We start from the raw sequence: 20,009 nt of genomic DNA, 5'->3' as shown, positions 1-20,009 counted from the left end.
TCCATTAGGTGAACAATTGTCCTTGCAGACCCTTCCCACCCACATGAGGAATTAAGTCCTCTAGTCACATAGGGAACAGGTAAGATTGATTTATACATCAATGAAGGTTTTTATCTACTATCATGGATATAAGGCTTTTGGGTCTATCTGAAGTCATGCAGTTTGGGAGACCCTGGCTAGGTGGCCAAGGGGGGATGGGCACAGAGTTGAGACAAACAACTATTCTATTCTTCTCAGCAGAGGTCTGGGGGTCTGACAAAGATGGGATCCCACTCGGCCACATAATAGCTGTGTGTTCTTGGGAAAGTCCCTGCTCCCCAAACTTCGGCTTCCTCCTCACTAAATGGAAATGTTGAATAGAGAGCCAACAAAACACTTTACTTTCTGTTAAGTTAGTTCCTAGCCCCATTTACCTGGAACCCTGAGAAGGGTGCGATGTCAGCTGCGTTACCAGGCAACATTGCTTATGGCAAATGAGCCCTGATTGGTAAATTATGTCTAGACAGGAAGGGCTCTGAATGAAATATAAATAATTAGTGGAAAAACATAACTTTTGGGGGCTGCCCTGAGTACAGTGAATCCTGCTGGGATCCTGGCAGCTTTGACTTCTAAGTTAAGGGGATCCCCCCTCCACTGCGGCCTCATTACCTGCACCTGGGTGGGCCTGAGAGTAGCTCTGGAGGCTGTGTGGTCCCCGAGCAGATGAGAGACGCCTGGGCCTGCCCTGCTGGCACGCTGCGCCTCCTGCCCCGGCGTCCTTCCCGGTGAAGGCAGTCCGGGGATGGCCTATCTGGGTTTTATGGGTCTGTCTGATAAAGCCCAAAAAGACCCCAGAGGGAGCCCCACATGTAGGAGATGAGAGCAGTCCCTCCTCCCAGGACATGAGGATTAATTCCAGCTATATAAACAGGGACGCTGGCAGAGGACATGACAAGTGTTGGCCCCCTTCTCTTCATCCCAGAAAAAAATACCTGTCTTTGGGCTCTTCGGCTCGTTTCTTCCTTGGTGGAGAAAGGCCTGTCTCTGGCTTCCAGTTGGAACAGTCGAGCCCTTTTTCCTTCTTTGCTTTGTCTCTCTCCTCTCCTTTTTCTCCCTTGGGGGGCCCGGGGGAGTCTGAAAATGAAAGCATGGCATTGTTCCCAAACTCAGCTCTGTCTCAACAGAACCAACCATGGCTTTGGGGAGGGAGAAGCAAAGGGCACAAAGTGACAGCTGCACACACCCCCCAACACACCTGCACACACACACACAAACACATTTATATACAGATGCATACACAACATGCACATATGTGTGCAAATCCACGCTCACATGGGGGGAGAGAAAGACATCTGCCCACATACCATATTCATACAAATGTGTGTATATGGACATGTGTTACGCATATGAACACATGAGCACATGGAAATACATAGATAGGCACACGTACCTAAAAACTCACGTCTACAAATGTTGCACTGTGTAGACAAACACTGGCATTCCCCACTTAAGAGGCCATCTGTCATTTATCAAGTCATTCAACAAACACACACCAAGTGCCTGCTATATAAGCCAGACCCAGGATGGGAGAAAAACCCAGCCAAAGTTGGCCTTCCCCACTCTCACCCAGCAGCCGCTTCCAGTTTTTGATGAGGACTTTGGCCAAAGACACCACCTCCTTGTCTGAGCAGTGCTTGCGGACCCCATTGACGGCGACTCCAATCCTGGTTGTCTGCAAAGCGAGAGGGTCAGGGGCTGGTTTTAGAAGGGACACGCAGGACTGGCCGCCCTAAATGGCAAGGCCTGCCCTGGCCCAACACACCCTTTCCCCAGCCCCGGCCTCTCCAGAACCCCAGCCTCCCCTGAGCCCCGGCTGATGTAACAACCCTGGTCCTGTACCTAAGGCTCTGACCTGCCCTGTCCCAGCACTGGTGGACCACCCAGCGTGGGGGAGAAGCTGAGGCCATGGTGGGTTTGGCTGCTGCTAAGGACCCCTCCCCACTTCTACCTCCCGGTGTCTCTGAGTTCAAGTTTCAACTTAAGACACAGCTCTGGCTACTACAGCTTGGGTCTGTGCTCATTTTCTCAGGGCCAAGAACTTTGGGGAATGCTTGGGCAGTGTGGGCAACACAGGGAGGGTCTGAAAGTGGGCGACTTTTCCTTCTCCCTGGATCACCGGCCTCTTGGATCCCATAGGCCCAGGGCTGAGGGATTGGGGTATCAAGGAAAGCAAATCAGTCCTTCTCATGGGCATTCCCAATCTAAGGGCCTCGGTCTCCACCCTCAGAGCATTAGACCTCCTGCGCCCAGGCCCTCCCCTCAGAAACCTTAGACCCCACTCTTGGGGGTCTCCCCCACCCCAGGTCTTCCTCTTTCCCAACCCCCAGGCACAGCCCCCCGAGGGTCCCCACTCCTGCCCCACCTGGAGTAGCTGGATGGACATCTGACAGCTGTTCAGCTTCTTCAGCAAGCCAAGGGCCCCTTCCTGTGGGAGGCCACAAGGTGAGGACGGAGGCCATAGACTCTGTCCCAGGCCCCTTCCTACACTGTGTGGTGTTGGCGGGAAAGAGGCGTACAGGAGGTAAGGGGAGACTGCTCAGCTACGGGATACAGGTAGACAAGTGGTCGAAGGACAGGCAAGGGACAGAAAGAGGGAGAGAGAGAGGGGAAAGGTTCTGCCCCCAGACCAGCTCCCTAACTTCATCTCCCACCACCCAGCTGGCCTTGCACCCCTCTGAGTCGGCACCCAGCTCTAACCACCCATCCTGACCCGGCCACGGTTCTGCTGTCCCTTCTACTGTCCCTCCTCCCCATATCTTCTCTCTAAAATTAATTACTTCATGGTTTCTGGATATTGCTTTTGTGTCTGTATCTGCTTCCCAACTGTGAGGATCGTGCCTTTTTTAAAAAAATAGCTTTATTGAGATAAAAATAGCTTTATTGAGATATAACTGACATGCAATAGACTGCACGTTTGAGGTTTGTATACACCCATGAAACCATCATCACAATCAAGGAAAGAACATAGTTGTCATCCCCGAAAGTTTCCTTGTGCCGCCTTGTAACCCCTCCCTCCCTGCACCCGAACCCCAGGCCCAGGCCACCCTATTCAGTTGTCATTGCAGATGCACTTGCGTTTTAAAGGATTTTTTTAAAAAGATTTTATTTATTTCTTTGACAGAGGGAGAAGGAGGAGAAGCAGGCTCCCCCCTGAGCAGGGAGCCTGATGTGGGGCTCAAATCCAGGACCCTGAGATCACAACCTGAGCCGAAGGAAGACGCTTAACTAACTGAGCCACCCAGGTGTCCCTTAAAGGATTTTATTTAAACAGTACTATGATGGCCTTTCTCATCTGGCTTCCTTCACTCTGCATAATTGAGATTCATCTATGTTGATGAGTAGATCGATAATTCTATTTATTATTTTATTTACTTACTTACTTACAATTCTTTTTATTACCGAGTTGTTTTCCATTATAGTGATATACCACATTCACCTGCCAGTAGGGCTCTGGGGTAGTTTCCAGTTGGGCCTACCACAAATGAACCTGCTAGGAACATTTACGTACAAGTCCTTGTGCAGACACATACTTTCATTTCTTTTGAGTAAAGTTTTACTTTCTGAAACCTCAGGGTTCAGCACACAGCTCAGTGCTCCCTGAGTGAGTGACTCAAGAAAGCAGAGATGGGAAGGGAGAGTGGGAGGGGAAGAAAAGAGCCTCAGATCTGCAAATCTGCTGGCTTCCAGGCCCTGAGCAACCCCTACCCCATTTCAGCCTTCTCCTTCCTCCACCCACTTTCTAGAGGCCAGCCCTGCCTCCTGTCCTGAGACCAGTTCCCTGGGGAGCACCAGCTGACTGTGTCCGGCATGCCCCTTGCCCTGGTCTCATTGTGTGGTTCCAGGTGCCAGCTCCCTGCCTCGCCAGTCTTCTGTGCCAGGACCACATCCCAAGGATTGCCCTCCACAAGCCCTCAGCCTCCCTGGGAACTTGGGTTTGCAGTGTGTTTTCAGAGGCGTGACCTGTGGATGTGCGTGCCTACACACACACCTGTGGACACACAACTCTACATGCCCCACTAGATTCAAGGCTCACTCTGTGCTGGGTGGGCCCTGCTCTAAGTATTTCACCCGCATTAGTTGCTCTCACTCTCACACTGGCCCTGCCCTGCGAGGTAGATGCTATTACTACTCCCATCCTTACCGAGTTATTAGCCCATTTTCACAGACCGGCAACCCAAGAAATAAGGAAGTTAAATAATTTGCCCAGAGTTACGAGGCATGGAGCTGGGATTTGAGCTCAGGCCCTACGGCTCTAACCACTATACAAACTGTGTAGGTATGGACATACAGCTATTTAGACACGTGCAACCACGGAGTAGCAGCATGAGTCAGAGCAGTGGCATGTTGCTCAATGTTTAACACCCAGTTCTCAAACAAAAAAGCCGCCTTGGGATCCCTAGGTGGCTCAGTGGTTTAGCGCCTGCCTTCAACCCAGCGGGTGATCCTGGGGACCTGGGATGGAGTCCCACATCAGGCTCCCTGCATGGGGCCTGCTTCTCCCTCTGCCTGTGTCTCTGCCTCTCTCTCTCTCTCTCTCTGGGTCTCTCATGAATAAATAAATAAAATCTTTAAAAGAAAAAAAAAAAAAGAAAAGCCGCCTGGTTTGTAATGTTTGTCAGTATCTGTAGTGTAAACAATCCTCCCACCGCCAATTTCTGGCTACCAACATGTCACTGAATTAAAGGAGGTACTGGGGAGAGATGTACAGTACCACACCATTAAACCCTATTTCCACCCTATTGATGTAATAGAAGTAAATCAGCTCTAGACCATAGATGGTAGTGAAATGTAGTAAAATAACTAGCAGTGATGACTTTGGAGTGTTTATTACCTTTGTTTGTTTTTTTTAAGATTTTATTTTATATTTGAGAGAGAGAGAGTGTGTGTGCAGGCATGTGTGCAGGAGCATGGAGAGGGGCAGAGGGAGAAGGAGAGAATCTCAAGCAGACTCCAAGCTGAGTGGAGCCTGATGTGGGGCTCTACTCACGACCCTGAGATCATGACCTGAGCAGAAACCAAGAGTCTGACACTCTACCAACTGAGCCACCCAGACGCCCAGTACCTTTGTTTTTAAAATAAACTATTCATAGAAATAAAAAATAAAATAAAATAAAATAAATAAAGTAAAATAAATAAAACTATTCAGGGGTGCCTGGGTGGCTCAGTCAGTTAAGCATCTGCCTTCGGCTCAGTCATGATCCCAGGGTCCTGGGATCAAGTCCCACACCGGGCTCCTTGCTCAGCGGAGAGCCTGTGTCTCTCTTCCTCTGCCTGCTGCTCCCCCTGCTTGCGCTCGCTCTCTCTCTCACTCTGTCAAATAAATATCTTAAATATATATAATTTATTTAATTGTAAGCATATCATTTAATGTTTAAAATAAATGGCTCTACATAGGGAATGTAGTCAGTGACATCTTAACAGCATCGTATGGTGACAGGTGGTAGTCACACTTGTGGTGAGCACTGCATAATATAGAGATTTGGTGAATCACTATGTTGTACACCTGAAACTAATGTAACATTGGCTGTCAACTAGAGTCAATTAAGAAAATACCATAATGGCTATATTTAACAACCAGCTTGCAAAATTCCTGAAAAATCAACAATGGATATTATGCTGGTTGCAGCTCACCGGTGAACTGGGTGTGTGTCTCTGTATGTCACACTGTACAACTGGGTCATGTTGGAAAAGAACAGCCATGAGCCGGGTTGGAGCTGGGCTTACAAAGCCAGGTGCAAGAGTTGCCAGGTGTGTCTACCTGTATACAGGGATGGGATGTGCAGCCAGCAGTACCTTTGGTCCATGTGTGGAGCTGTGTATATGCAGCTCCAAGCAGTGCGTCCGTCTCTGTGCGATGATGCCCGTGTTAAAATCCTTGAATATGTAAGTATGGCTGTTTGCTAAATCTGTAGCTTTGCATGTATGGGGGTGGCTGTGCTGTGCACTCACGTGTGTGTCTTCCTGGAAGTATAATGGTCAGTGCGCCTGTCACATTAGCACCAGCGGCCATGTCTCACATCCAGTTCTGTGTATAGATGCTTGTCCGGCTATTGCTGTGCGTGGCTGTGTGTGCCTAGCCGTGTTTGTTGTGTGTAATTATGTGTATGTGTAGCTGTGACTGTTGGTGTTTGGCTGTATGTCTGAAGCTGCTTCCGTTGTACACTCACAGCATCTGACAAAAGCCCTGAGCAAGTTGCTGGGACTTCAGCAATTGGCAGCGAATCCCAGGCTTGAGCTGCAACGTGGAGGATCCGTCTTATTACAGGAAGTGTGTCCTCCTCTCCCTAACCACTGCTGGGCGGGCCCACGTTTGCTCCCAGAGCAGGCCCCACCTCTCTCGGCCACAGGCCCAGAGCTCTGTGCCCACCCAGATGCTGCCAAGAGCCCAGGCGCAGACGTGGCTGCAGAGGAGCTCTGTGCTACAGAGACCCTGCGGCCAGACCTGCCTCTTTCCTGGAGAGACTTCTGGGTAGTTCCACAGGAATCCATTTCCAAGACATACAGTTTCCTCTTCCCATTTCACAGAAGAAGAAATTGAGGCCCAGAAAGGGAAAGCAGACTGGGGAGCGTAGGGCCATAAAAGGTGTGAGGCGGGGAGGGCAGGGCAGGTCTCCTCCTCTTCAGTCGGAGCTCTAAATCCCCCAAGCCGCCTTTCCTCAGGTGTCCCAGTACCCCCTGACCCCCCACCTCTTAGCCTAGAATCTCCTGGCCCAAGCCTGGGGTCAGCAAGGCACAGGGCTGTGATGTGGAATTTAGCTCCGAAGACCTGGGCTGAGCTCTACGACTCCTGGGTGGGAAAGTGCCCACTGACTCCAGGCTCAGTTTCACTGGTTTTGGAGGATCTGGGAATGTGGGGTGGGTGCAGGCTGGGCGTGTCAGGGTGATGGGCTCCCAGCATCCCGCAGGTTTCTCTGTCCCGCCTGGCTGTGCAAAAGCCAAGTGTCATTCTGTAGCTCTCGGAAAGCACCACCCGTGCGAGTCCTCCCCAGGGCTTCCCATCTCTTCCACCCTCACCACTCCAAGCAGAGACACTCCTTCCCAGGAGGTAGATAATCTCATCTCTTTCTTACGGTGAAGAAGCTGCTAGACTCTGGCCTTTATACAGACCCCAACTCTGTGTCTGCTCTAGGGCTGCTGGACACTCCAGGGCTCTAGTGATTCTTGGTGCTAACCTGGTCTAAAACCTCCCTTATGGTGGGTCTCTTTTGCAGAATGGGCTGGAAAGACGGGTCCTGTTCCAGCCGGAGGCTACGGATGGTGGGACTAGAAAGGGCCCTGGTCCAGGGTGAGGTGGGGGAGCAGTCCCAAGGGCGACGCTCTCCTCTCTTCCCTCCCCGGGTGTGCCCAGGCCCTCCCAGACCCAAGGCCAAGTTTGCTCTGGCCAGGCAACTCCGAGGCCGCCCGCCCGCTTGAGGCAAAGATCACCGTGAAGATCAAACATTAACTTCAAGTCCAGGCCCGGCAGGTAGGGCCGTGGGTCTGGGTTCCCCTCGGGTCGGGCTCCTCCTCCCGCGGGCCCCCGCAGCCCAGGCCCGCAGCCCCTCCCTTCCCGCGGCCCCAGGGCGCTGCTGCTGCCCCGGCACCTGTTAGGCCCCCGCCCGCCCGCCCGCCCGCGGGGCCCCGCCCTGCGGCCAAGTTAGGGGAAAGCCGCGAGCAGAGCCGCTCCTGGCGCCCCAGGCTGGGAGGCTGCGGGACCCGCGGTCACAAGGGGGGCTCTGACCAGATCCACTAGTGGGGTGAGAGGCACAGAGGCGGCTCGGCACCCCGCATCGGCTCAAGTTTCTTTGCCCCTTCTCGGGCCCCCCGGGGTTTTGTAATCCACCCCCCCCCCGCCCCCGCCGTCCCCCCTCCCCGCCCCGCTGTCGCCGCCACTCCCGGTACTTTGCACACGCCTCGAGCGCTGGGACTTCCCAAGTCCTTTCGCGGGTCCCCGGCTCTTCGCTCGCTTTGCAGGGCAGGGCCCTGCATAAGCTGCCCGGGGCCCCTGGACCCCTCTTTTCCAGAGGGGCGTGCACCAGCGCCGTTTGGGGGGGGGGGCCGCGCCCGGGGCCGTGCACACGCCCCCCGCGGCGCTCCCGGCAGGGCCCCCGCGGCGCTGAGCCCGGCGCCAGCCGCGCCTCCCTCGGGCCCCGGCGCCCCGCACGCGCCTCCCGGGCGCCCCGCCAGCAGCGCCCCCGGGACTCCCGCTCGCACGCGCCGCGCCTCCGGGGGCGGGGGCGGGGGCGGGGGCGCAGCGCCGCAGCCTCACCGAGTTCTTCCTGGCCACCATCTTCTCCAGCTTCCTGGCGATCCGCAGCAGCTCCTCTTGCTGGCCCATGCTGGCGCACGACGCCCGGCCGGCCGAGGGGCCCGGGGCCGCGGGAGCGCAAGGGCGGCGGGCGCGCGACCGCGCGGGCCCCACACCCGCAGGACGCACACGCCCGGGCGGGGGCCGGGCCCTCCCACACCCCCCGCGGCCCGCCCGCCTCGCGGCCGCAGGGGGAGGGGACGGCGCTAAATATAGACTCAAGGACTCGCCCGGGCAAAGTGTGCCCGCGCCGCCGGGCCGGCCTCCCGAGGGGGACGAGGCCGCGGGAGGGGCCCCTCCGCCTCGGCCCCGCTGCCGAAGGGAGGCTGGGCAACGGGCGCCCGAGGGGCCCCCAGCGCCCCGGGACGAGTCCTGGCTCCCGCGTCTTTGCACCGTCGCAGCTGGAAGCGGCGGACCCAGCTCCGTCCTGCGCCCGGGCGCGGGCTGCTCGGTGCCCTCGGGTCAGGTTTCGTGCACGGTCCTTAAGTCCAGCGCCGCTGCCCCGGGGCTCGCTCCTCCGCGCACACGGCCTGTGGACACGTGTCTCCAGGCCCTCTGGTTCCGTCTATTCTGCTTGTTGCAAGGAGGTTTTGTATTTCTAATAAGCTCCGAGTGCAACCGGCCGGGCTGCCCCTGGGACTGCTTTCTGAGTAGTGAGGGTTTGGGAGATTCTTAATGCACCAGACTTTTCGAAATACCGATCCAGCTGCATGGGTGCCTGTTATTTATTCAAGGTCAGGTTACTACCTCCCCAGTGGGATTGGGTTTGGAGGGGTCATCTTCCGTGAAAGGAAGCAAACAGAATTGTGCCCCGCCAGGGCTGTGCACACATCTGTGTTTCCCTGGAAGGACCTTCCAGGCGTGCCCCCAGCAGACCTGGGACGAGTCCTGAACTAGTGAGCTTCATGAACACAAAATGATCCTTTTCAGTGGGAGAGGTGCTTAGGGACCCCCAGGGGAGGCGTGAAAAGTGATCAGAGCCGTGTACACAGTAGGGCGCTGTTGCTTGGGGTGTTCAGTGACATCTCCAGACTTTCCTGGGAGAACTTTTTTCCCCATCCCGGCCTGGATCACCACTCATCTGGCTTCTAACTGCTGCTGCTGAGACTATGGTAGGAAGGGGTGGGTTTTTTTTTTTCTTTCATTAAACAAATGCGTTTTGAGTGTTCAAGTGATAAACAAGACAGACTAGTCCCAGCAAGCTTGAGATGCCGTCTAAGGGCAAGAGGAAACCTAAGCAAATTTGGACACAATCAATTCTGTATTATCACAACTGGGATGAGGGTCAGAAAGAAATGAGGATACCTTAAGGACACATCTGAGGGGACCTGCACCAGTGGAGGTGTCATCTGCTCCAAAGAAACGAAGTTTAAACTTTGGGCAGAAGTGCAGGGTGGGAACCGGGGGCAGGAAGGGAGTGTTCACATAAGAGACGAAGGAACATTCATTCGACATATGTTTATTGAGCACCTACTACATGCCCAGCAGTTCCAGCCCTGGGCATCCGAGGACCAGAACAGTCCTCCCGGAGTTCTGAATGTGCCAGGCTTAGGGATGGGAGTGTGCTTGGCGTGTCAGGGTCAGAAGAACTGAAATATTGGTGGGGCTGTAGCATTGAGGTGGGGTTGGGAGGAAATAGGGGAGAAAGTCAGAGATGAGTGGGGTCTGACAATGCCTACATTGGGGCCACTTTTAGGAGGTTAGATTATCAGTTTGGGATGGGAGTTTGGGAGTTTGACCAACTCCCAGGTGGGTTGAAGGGACAGCGGTCTGCGGTTACTTAGGATTGCCTTCTTCTTCTTCTTCTTCTTCTTCTTCTTCTTCTTCTTCTTTTTTTTTTTAAGATTTTATTTTCAAGTAACTTCACCCAATGTGGGGCTCAAACTGACAACCCTGAGATTAAGAGTCACATACTCCTGACTAAGCCGGCCAGGTGCCCCAAGGTTGCATTTTAAAAAATAAACAGAGTTGATTTTCCTCAAACTTCCACACAGTTCCCACCCTGAGTTGTATGACCTCAGCACAAGCCAAGACATCTACATCATCAAGGCTCAAAGGACCCTAAGTAAACATCAAGACCAACCCCTCCACTGTACAGATGGGAAGACTGAGCCTCAGAGAAGCCCAGGGTTGCACAGTTCAACCGTATCAGACACTGTTGGTACCTACCATATCCCCTGTCTACTCGTCCTCTCTTAGAGGTCACAGCAGGCAGTTCCTGGACGCATCTCCACCTTCCCACGTCTTGGAATGAGGGCTTCAGAGCAGGCTGGAGGTGCTTGGGAATTAACACCCCCAGGAAAGACCCCTCAGCTAGCGAGAGACCAGTGTCACTTTCAGTGGGACAATTCAGAAATATGTTTTTTTAAAATTTTTATTTATTTATGATAGTCAAAGAGAGAGAGAGAGAGAGAGAATGGGGCAGAGACACAAGCAGAGGGAGAAGCAGGCTCCATGAAGGGAGTCTGATGTGGGACTTGATCCCGGGACTCCAGGATCACACCCTGGGCTGAAGGCGGCGCTAAACCGCTGAGCCACCGGGTCTGCCCTCTTCTTTTTTTATTTTTATTTATTTTTTAAAAAATTTTATTTATTTATGATAGTCACAGAGAGAGAAAGAGAGAGAGGCAGAGACACAGGCAGAGGGAGAAGCAGGCTCCATGCACCGGGAGCCCGATGTGGGATTCGATCCCGGGTCTCCAGGATCGCACCCTGGGCCAAAGGCAGGCGCCAAACCGCTGCGCCACCCAGGGATCCCCAGAAATATGTTTTTTTTTAAAGCAATTTCTACACCCAATGTGGAGCTCAAACTCACAACCCGGAGATCAAGTCTCATGTTCTACTGATTGAGTCAGCCAGGCGCCCTGAAGACATGTTCTAATCAATCATCTCTCAAAGGTCCCCAAGATAAACCCTAGTTCAGTATAGTAACCTCTCATTAACACACCCCCTATTGCTTTTTGACCTACTGTTCCAGTCCTTACCCCATTATGGTTCCTGGGATCACTTTGTAAATAATAAACTACTTGCCCCCAAATCTTTGTCTCTGGGGACCTCAAATTGAGACAAGGACTGTGGCAGACTTCAACTGCTGGTTTCCCCATCCCCCCCATCCCCCCCACCCCACAGCATGTTTCCTCTGCACTGGTGCTTCTTCACCTGGGCGCTGTTAACAGTCTGGAATTCTGGATGGGATGATGCAGTGTTGTGGGGCTGACCTGTGTACCATGGGATGGTTACCAGCACCCCTGACTTTTAGCCACTAGATGCCAGTAGCACCTTCCAGTTGGGAGTGGTCCAAAAGTCTGCATTGCCAAACATCCCCCAGGGCAAAATTGCCCCAGGTTACAAACCACTGTTTGCACCGCTGCAAACCCCGCCCTCTTCCTTAGTAGATCCAGAGAAAGAATTCCAAGCCCTAGGACTCCGACCTCGTCCCTATTGTTCGTCAGATCACACAAATGGAACTACTGGAATTTAATTTAAAAAAAATCTTTTATTAGAGATGAGTGGAATAACAAGTCTGAGATGAGCAAAACCAGACACTGGAGGGCCCAGCAGACAGCCCTGCTCCTGTGGGATCCCAGACCAGTCAGGTGTCCAGGGTAAACAGCCCAGCCTCCAGGGCCAGACTGCTTCGTTGGCCATTGGCACCCGCTGGCCTCTCCTGTTTGGCCTGGCCCATCCCTGCCAGGGCCCAGCGCCCGGTGCCCATACAACTGTGTTAGAGACTGATGATGGCGTAGCTGTATCTGCTTTCAAATATGGGGCTGAAAGTCACGGTGACACTTCTGGGACTGGGAAGCAGAACCTTCAGTCCCTGCCCTCCTGTTCTTATTTTCTCCTTCCTCCGTTCTTAGCTCTTTCCTTCCCCAAGACTGGAAGGCTCCTGAGTTGACCAAAGATAAAAGAGAGAAGGGAAGATCAATCATCCCAGACCATTCCTTTCCTTCCTGCTGCATCAAGGAGAGTAGGCAAATAGGGGTTACTCCTAGTCTACACTTCCTGGCTGGGGAATCGGGCAGAGGTCCCCGGGAAGGCTGTGCTGTCCCTCGAAAGGAGTGCTATTGTTTACTTAACAGCCAGTACCGCATGAGCACTGGCCAACCAGAATGGATGTGAGCTGTAGACGGTGTAATGTCACGTCGGTGTAAGCCAGCTGATCACCTGTCTGCCCCTGGGCCCGGGACCATCCCCTGGAATCGAGCCCTGCGCATTCCCAAGCCCAGCCTTTGGGATCAGTGTCCCAGCAAGGGACCACATCTGTAAGACCCTTATCTTACTCATGTGGCCTCTGGACATAGAGAGGAACTCAGTAAAGGAATACTAGATTGATGGATGTCCAAGAAGACAGTCCCTTGGGGCCAGAATCCCTGGTCTGGATGATGAAGGTGGGCTGGTCCCACTGTTATGCAGCCCCCAGACTGATGGGAGAAACACAGTTCTGGTCTGAGGAGACTGAGGGTTCTGCAGCCACAGCTAGCTCAAGAGCACTCCAACCCAGCCGTAGGGCTCCCTGGATGGTGACAGGATAGAGAGGAAGAGCTGCTATCAGGCCTAACTTGGAAGGATCCCAAATCCTTGGAGGGGGCGTAGGCCCATGGCAGGGAGGAAGGCCAGCCCCAGATGCACAAGGGACAGACAGAGCAAGACCCAAGGGAACAGATACTTCAGTTCCCCGGTCTTGTGGGCTCAAGTCCCAGCTCTGAACACTGGGATCCAACATGGGGGTAGTTCAGGCATGTAAGGGCCAGCAAGGCGCTAGTCTTGTAAAAGCTGCACAGAGTTTCCAGGAAAACCCCCATCCTTGGGCCCTCTCCTTCAGTGGAGCCAGCCTGTGGAGAGAAGAATAAAGACTGACATTTTCTGGGTGCCTGTATTATACACCAGCTGTTTATCTCCCTCAGTTCCATCACTGTCCTATGATAGATTCATGAAATCATCCCCATTTAACAGACAATGAAACTGAAGCTTGAAGAAGCCAAGCCACTTTTCTGAGGCCGCTACCTCCTACAGCCCGAGCTCTTCTTATCACACCCATCTGAACGACCAGTATCTACTAAATGCTGGGCGATGGTACCTGGTTGTAGATACAGATCGGTGTCTGGTGCCTGACTTTGATGGAGTGAAGATGACCAATTCCTCAGAGACACCCAACTCCTGGCCCTGCTGTCTCCCACTCCCAGAGCAGACAACCACAGCCACCCCTGAGGGATCCCCAGGGGAACAGGGAGCAGGAGTTTCATTCTCAGCCACGCTGGCTCTGTCCTGTGCCCAATCCCCAGTTCCTCAACTAACTGTGGGTAACTGTGAGACACTTCGTGATTCAGTCAGGTTAAGTGACAGCTCTTGCCTCGTCCCTGTCACGTCTCTATGCCTGGGGGCTGGCAGCATGAGGGGATTCCAGGAGACTCCTAATCAACGGGACAATTAGGCAAACCATGGGCTGGTACAGGCTGCCCTAATCCCACCTCATCTGCGGGGCAGTGAGCCACCAGCCTGGCTGACACAGGTTTGCTAACCTCCCCTGTTACCCAGAGCTCGGGCCTCATCACCTCTGCCGTCCCTCAGGACCTGGGCTCTCCCCAGCTTCATGAGTCCTGGGCTGGAGTGGGAAGGGGGTTACACCAGGACAGCAACTGGCCAAACTGTGGCCACCTGGCCTCATATGTACCCCAGTCACGGGGTCCTCTACCCCAACCACCTACTGTTGACTAACTCTTGCCTCCTATGGGTCCTGCCACCACCCCTCAAACCACAGTCCCAGAGCTCATACCAGCATGCTCCTTCTGGGCAGAGGCTGCCTGGTTGAGGGATGATCTTCCAGGCTCCAGCCCACCCCGCCGATAGGAACGAGTGCTCTCGGAGCTGGAAGGCAGGGAAAGGCCAAGGTGACCTCATGCCAGCCTCTTAGAGAGGGGGAGAAAGAGCTCAGGTATAGGCTGGGGCCTAAGACAGGTGGGTAAAGAGTCCTCCAGGCTCCTAGCTGGGTCCATTACAGGCTGCAGAGGCCTGGAACTAGCCTCCTGAGGGCTCTGGAGCTTTCTTGTATCTACTCCCCAAGCTCCAAACTGAAAGGGTTCTTTGCAGGGCAGGGAGGACTGGATCGTGGGCTGGAGAAGGGACACAGCCAAGATTCCACCGAGGACCTCTGGAAGCTCCATGGGCAGGACTGGGCCTTCTCTATTCCATCTGCAGCGGTCTGGGTCCCAGGCTCCTTCCCAGCTCTCCAGGCCAGACTCAGGGGGCAGGTGTGTGAAAGCAAAGGGTCCACTCACCCTCCACTAAGGGCTAGCATACTGCCTTGGTCATGGGCCTCAGAGCTGGGAGGTGTCCCAGTCTTTAGGTAGGCACCATTTACAGGTGGGGAAATAAATGATGTACAGAGGGGTCTGGAAACTTGCTCAGTTGCATAGCTGGGCTCTCACCTGAACCTGACTGGGGGGTACATCTCTGCAGGGGTGGTTCCAAATGTCAGGCTGGGTCGGGAGGGGCCCTCCTCAGAGCTGGATGGGGTTTGGCCTGGACCCGCAGCTTCCACGGGGCTTGTGAGGTTGGAAGTGGTGCAGGGTGGACTGCCTAGGCTCTCAAGGGCCCCAGAGGGCTCTGAGCTCAGGCTGGGGACTTCAGAACGATCTGGAATCAAAAGTGACAAAGCCTGTATTTATCTCTTACTCTCCAACACGGCTGCCCCCCACTCCCCATGCCACCCACCTGTCTGGTGTCCCCGCCAACGTCTCCCCACCATGCTTCTGTCTCATTTGCTCTGAGAGCCAGGCCACACTGATGCACTGTCTTGCTTCTGCTCCCCATGTCCCCCAGTCCGGGCTCCTCTGCTCATCCCTCAGCTCAGCTCAGGTGCTACCCTGACAGGATGCCTTCCTCAACCACCCCTCAGTCCCAACAGGACATGCCTCTCCCTCTCCTGAGCTCCCACAACCAGCCTGTTCATTCAATGAATAGTTCTTGAGACAGCCAGGTAGGCGCTGTACTAGGTGCAGGAGAAATACTAGTCAACAGAACACTCAGGTTCCTGTCCTTTTGAGATTTACACTCTTTTTTTAGGGAGGGTTGAGTGGGATTTACATTCTATACCATTATGTCTAATATTGTAATGAATCACACTCCAGCTTTTATTTCCCCCACTAGACTGTGTCTCAGTCCAAAATACTAGAGACACAGTGGACAGTCAATAAATCCTTCTCTCTTTATTTAAGTAAAGCATTGAGGAATTTAGAATAAGACAGATCTGGGTTTGATTCCCACATTGGGGACTTATTAGCTATGGGATCTTAGACACGTTACTTGACATCTCTGTTCCTTTACCCATAAGGAGGATAACCTCGACCTGACAAATGATTGTGATGGTAGGAGGGTGGCACGGACTATCACGTGCCCTCTTAGTGTGCTAAGGTGAGCCACCTAGCATGCTGAGCATTTTTCTGGGCAGCCAACCATACCTCCAGTGGCGTGTCCTGCACGCCCATGGACCATGGTTCGAGAAAGGTTTTTGACTGGCAAAGGTGGAGGGCCGGCCTCACTCTGGCTCTGAGGGGCAGCTAGTCCCAGGCTGGCGATGGTCTCATAGGTCTTGTTGCTGAGGTCGATCCTCCCACTGGCCCAGCGGGCCTGGGCTGGGGGCTTCAGGGGGCAGCGCTGCAGAGTAAAAAGTATGGAAGAAAGGACAATCTGGTTCCTCTAATTCAGACCTACTCCCCGACCCACCAGGTCCAGTCTGGCTCTTTCCATCTGCTGTCTAACAAAGGCCCGAGAGATGGGGTGGGGACCCACCTTTTCTTCCTCATCCTCCTCGCTGTCAGAGCCAGGCTCGGTGGAGATTCCCCAAGAGTAGTCCACGTGCAGAGGGAAGGCGAGGGTCCCAGCCTGGGCCTGCTCCAGCTGCCAATAACAAAGCCTTGGCAGTTCAGAGGGTCAGGGGCTCAGCAGAGAGAGAGGAAGGGTCAGGGGCTTCCCCTCCTTTCCTAGACCTCACCAGCTCCTCACACTCCTTGTGCTGCTTCCTCCTGGCTATGTCCAGAGCTGTCTCTCCTGCCTCGTTCACTGTGAGGGGTAAAGTCAAGGGTCATGGTCAGGGTCAAAAGGCATTATAGCTTAGAGGTTAAGATGGGCCTCTGGAATCAGATTGTGTTTGAATCTTGGTTCTGCTACTTCCTGGCTGTGTGAACTTGGGCAAGTTACTAAGCCTTCCTGGGCCGTGATTTTCTTATCTATAAAATGAGTGTAATACTTGTAACTTTCTGATGACATTGCTGTGAGGAGTTTTTTTTTTTTAGATTTTTATTTATCTTTTAATGAGAGACACACAGAGAGAGAGGCAGAGACACAGGCAGCAGGAAAAGTAGGCTCCCCATGGGGAGCCCAACGCAGGACTCGATCCCAGGACCTCGGGATTATGACCGGAGCCGAAGGCAGATGCTCAACCACTGAGCCACCCAGGCGTCCCTGCTGTGAGGATTAAATGAGTTACGATGTGTAGAGCACCTGGTGCGTTACAAGGCACATGTTAACCAGTAAGTAGTGGCTGTCATTATCACTATTATCTGAGTTCAGCTAGTATTTATTTGCTTAGGTACTTTCAGGAATGTTTATCTTCTCAGCAGGTCTACTAGGTCATATTATACCCATTTTATACATGAGGTTCAAGAGGTGAGTGGACAAATCCCAGGGCCACAGAGGTAGTCAGAGGCAAGCCAGGATTAGAACCCAAGTCTGTCCGCAAAGTCCATGCCTATTACCGGGCTCTCAGTCTGGGAAGAAGGCAGGAAGTTCCACACCAGGGGCAGTAGGGATGGGAGTCTTGTGGAGTGGGTGGCCACCCACCTGTGCCAACCGCAGCTCTCCCTTTCAACAGCAGCTTGAGGCAGTCAGGCTGGTTGTAGAGAGCAGCATAGTGCAGAGCGCTGTGGCCGTCCGCAGCCTTGGCATCCAGGTGACCTCTGTGGGTGGGGGGTCAGGGAGGAAGGAGGGAGAATGGACAGGGGAAGGGGTCAAAGTCAGGGGGAAAAAGAGGGAGGGGGAAGGACTGGGGAGAAGACAAAGGGAAGGGGGAGAGGGGGAGGATAAGGAGGTGGGTGAGGAAGTGGGCAGATGGGCAGGGAAGTTCTCACCCATTTTGGATGATGAAGTCCACCAGGGGCAGGGAGGCCTGGCTGGCGATTCTGACAGCCAAGTGCAGGGCGAGCTCTCCAGGTGCCTGGGTACACGTCCAGACCTCTGAATTTCCCCCAGTTCACCTGCCTGCAGCCCAGCACTATCCTCTTGAACTCTGGCTGCCCCTGACACCTCCAGATATAAAGCTGCTAGGGCCCCAAGAGAAGAGACTGCAGGGCTGGTACCTCATGTTTGGGACGAGGGTGAGAGACCATTGCTTCACTGCTTCCTTCAGCGGCCCCGTCTCCTCTCGCCCCAGTAATAGGTGCCTCCCCAACTAGGCTTTCTCTCTCTGTGCCTCTTTCTCAGGCTCTCCCACCCAGAGCTCAGCTAACCTCATGCTTTCAGCTATCACTCATTTGCAGGCTGTTCCAAGTTCTTACCTCACCTAAGTGCTGCCCCTCCCTGCCCACTGGACAGCCCCACCAAGATATCAGACAGACAGCTCCAAGGCAGGACATCAATTTTCATCTACAGTGAGCAACTCCTGTCAATTTAACCTTTCAAACATCTCTGATACCCTTCCCCTCCTGCCCCCATCCCCCGCTCATGTGATGTTTGTTACTAGAATCACCAATGCAATAGCGTTCCCTGATCTAATCTGACTTACCCTTACCCGTTTCCAAGGCTAGTCAAGAAGAAAGATATGAACATTTCTTGCACACATAATATGTGCTTGGCCCTTTATACACACGACTTCATTCTCACTCCAACCCTGTGGGTGCTATCATTAACTCATTTCACAGATGAGAAACTGAGACTCAGAGAAGTTAAGTAACCTGCCTAGATCCCGCAGCCAGGAAAACACAGCGCCAGGACTCGGGCCCGGCCTGCCTGACTGAAGTGCTCTGACCCTGTTACCCCTCTGAGGGGTGGGGTTTAAGCAGATGTCAGAGGCGGGCTAGGGTGGAGGGACACCTGGACCCGGAGAGGATTGGGAAGTAGGGTAGAAAGTCGGTGGGGTGTAAGTGGCCCTTGGGGGTGGTCCTCACCTGCCCCTCGGGCCCAGGCAGCAGCTGTCCGAAGTCCTGCCCGTTAGCGAAGGCTTCCAGCACGGACAGGAGGTCCCGGTTGCAAATGGCCATCCGGAGTCTGTGGGGCTCGGGTGTGGACCGGCGCGCAAACCTGTGTTCCACGTACTTGGCCACGATGTAATCCCTGCGCGTGTTCCTGCAGAAGTCAACCACCATCTCAGGGCAAGGGCCGTTTCCATCCAGCTGACCCCTGGAACCACCCCACAGGAGCTCCGGGCCTCCTTTCCACCATCCATGTCCTGGACCCCTCCCGATGTGCGGCTCCCTTCTCCCCGGACTTCTGGTCCAGGACCCTCCGGAGACTATGGAGCTGGGGAAGCAGAATTCCCAGCCAGGACGCCCCCCTTCCCCCCAATCTGGGAGTCCCCTTACATGTCACTCTCCGCTGAGGGTTTAGGGCCGCCGCGTGCAGGCAGCTGGGCCTCCATGATCTCATTGAAGCGCGTGTTTCCGATGTTCAAGGCCAGCTGGGGTCGCGGGAGAGTGGTGGGGGTAAGGGGGTAAGGCGGTTAGGACAGCGCCCCCTTGGAGCCCCGAGCCTCCCCACCCACCCGAGGGTGGTCCCGGATCCACCGGACCCACAACCCCCGGGGCGGAGCCCGTCGGCCCAAGCCCCGCCCCTCCTCCGGGCCCTCCCCTCCCCTGGCCCCGCCCCTCCTCCGGACCCTCCCCTCCCCTGGCCCCGCCCCTCCTCCGGGCCCTCCCCTCCCTTGGCCCCGCCCCTCCTCCGGGCCCTCCCCTCCCCTGGCCCCGCCCCTCCTCCGGGCCCTCCCCTCCCCTGGCCCCGCCCCTCCTCCGGGCCCTCCCCTCCCTTGGCCCCGCCCCTCCTCCGGGCCCTCCCCTCCCCTGGCCCCGCCCCGCCCTCACCAACAGCTCGGAGGGGCCCAGCAGGTCCAAGGTGAGGGACTGCATGCGCGAGAAGCGCACGCCCAGCTCGCGGTGGACGCCCGAGCACTGGATGCAGGTGAGCACGCCCAGGTTGGTGCTGAGCCACGTGGGGTCTGCAAGGTTAGAGCCCAACTCGTGCCTGGAGGTGCCCTCCCCTCCCCTCCGCTGCCCCCTCCCCACCCTCCCCGCCCGGATGGCCCACCTGCAGCCCCGCAGTCGCAGCACTGGCCGTTCCCGGGTCTGCTTTTCACCTCCGAGATGAGCAGCTTCGTGAGGTCCTGGGGCTCCCCGTCCAGCCCGGCGCCCCCCCAGGGTCCCGGGCCGCCGCTGGGCTCCCCGAGGAAGGCACTGCTCAAGGCCTCATCCTTGCTGTTCTGTAGCACTGACACCCACCTAGAGGGGGACGCAGGGTGACATGGGAGTGATACCCGCAGGGGTGGGGTCCCCCGAGGCTAGGGGTAGTTAGGACTCCCCTGACCCCACCTCCAAGCAGGCCATGTGGGGGTCACTCACGCCTCACACTCATGTTCATCCTCTGCCTGGAAGTGGTAGGTCCTGTTGTCTGTGGGGGGAAGGGGAGAAATCCTGTG

The 20,009-nt window shown here is 54.9% G+C and overlaps 2 protein-coding genes across 2 annotated transcripts in view; both read right to left on the bottom strand.

Annotated features, from left to right (window-relative positions):
* TCEA3 (transcription elongation factor A3) overlaps positions 1 to 8,765 on the bottom strand; it is a 41,210-nt gene extending 32,445 nt beyond the window's left edge. The window contains exons 1-4 of the mRNA XM_041767131.1: positions 8,288 to 8,765; positions 2,402 to 2,464; positions 1,606 to 1,711; positions 972 to 1,113 (exon numbers count right to left, since the gene is read on the bottom strand). Coding sequence (XP_041623065.1) covers positions 972 to 1,113; positions 1,606 to 1,711; positions 2,402 to 2,464; positions 8,288 to 8,356 — 380 coding nt within the window. The 5' untranslated portion in view covers positions 8,357 to 8,765. The remainder of the gene's footprint in view (positions 1 to 971; positions 1,114 to 1,605; positions 1,712 to 2,401; positions 2,465 to 8,287) is intronic.
* Positions 8,766 to 11,804: 3,039 nt separating this feature from the next.
* ASAP3 (ArfGAP with SH3 domain, ankyrin repeat and PH domain 3) overlaps positions 11,805 to 20,009 on the bottom strand; it is a 49,971-nt gene continuing 41,766 nt past the window's right edge. Inside the window, 15 exon segments of the mRNA XM_041767183.1 lie at positions 11,805 to 13,131; positions 13,134 to 13,161; positions 14,103 to 14,150; positions 14,152 to 14,194; positions 14,755 to 14,962; positions 15,787 to 15,982; positions 16,118 to 16,225; positions 16,320 to 16,387; positions 17,168 to 17,283; positions 17,455 to 17,540; positions 18,490 to 18,667; positions 18,904 to 18,998; positions 19,399 to 19,532; positions 19,622 to 19,812; positions 19,933 to 19,981. Coding sequence (XP_041623117.1) covers positions 13,088 to 13,131; positions 13,134 to 13,161; positions 14,103 to 14,150; positions 14,152 to 14,194; positions 14,755 to 14,962; positions 15,787 to 15,982; positions 16,118 to 16,225; positions 16,320 to 16,387; positions 17,168 to 17,283; positions 17,455 to 17,540; positions 18,490 to 18,667; positions 18,904 to 18,998; positions 19,399 to 19,532; positions 19,622 to 19,812; positions 19,933 to 19,981 — 1,592 coding nt within the window. The 3' untranslated portion in view covers positions 11,805 to 13,087.

Source organism: Vulpes lagopus, chromosome 8 (genome assembly GCF_018345385.1).
Source record: "Vulpes lagopus strain Blue_001 chromosome 8, ASM1834538v1, whole genome shotgun sequence".
Lineage (NCBI taxonomy): Eukaryota > Metazoa > Chordata > Mammalia > Carnivora > Canidae > Vulpes > Vulpes lagopus.
The sequence above is the reverse complement of the archived record's forward strand: the minus strand, read 5'-3'. Positions and strand labels throughout refer to the sequence as shown.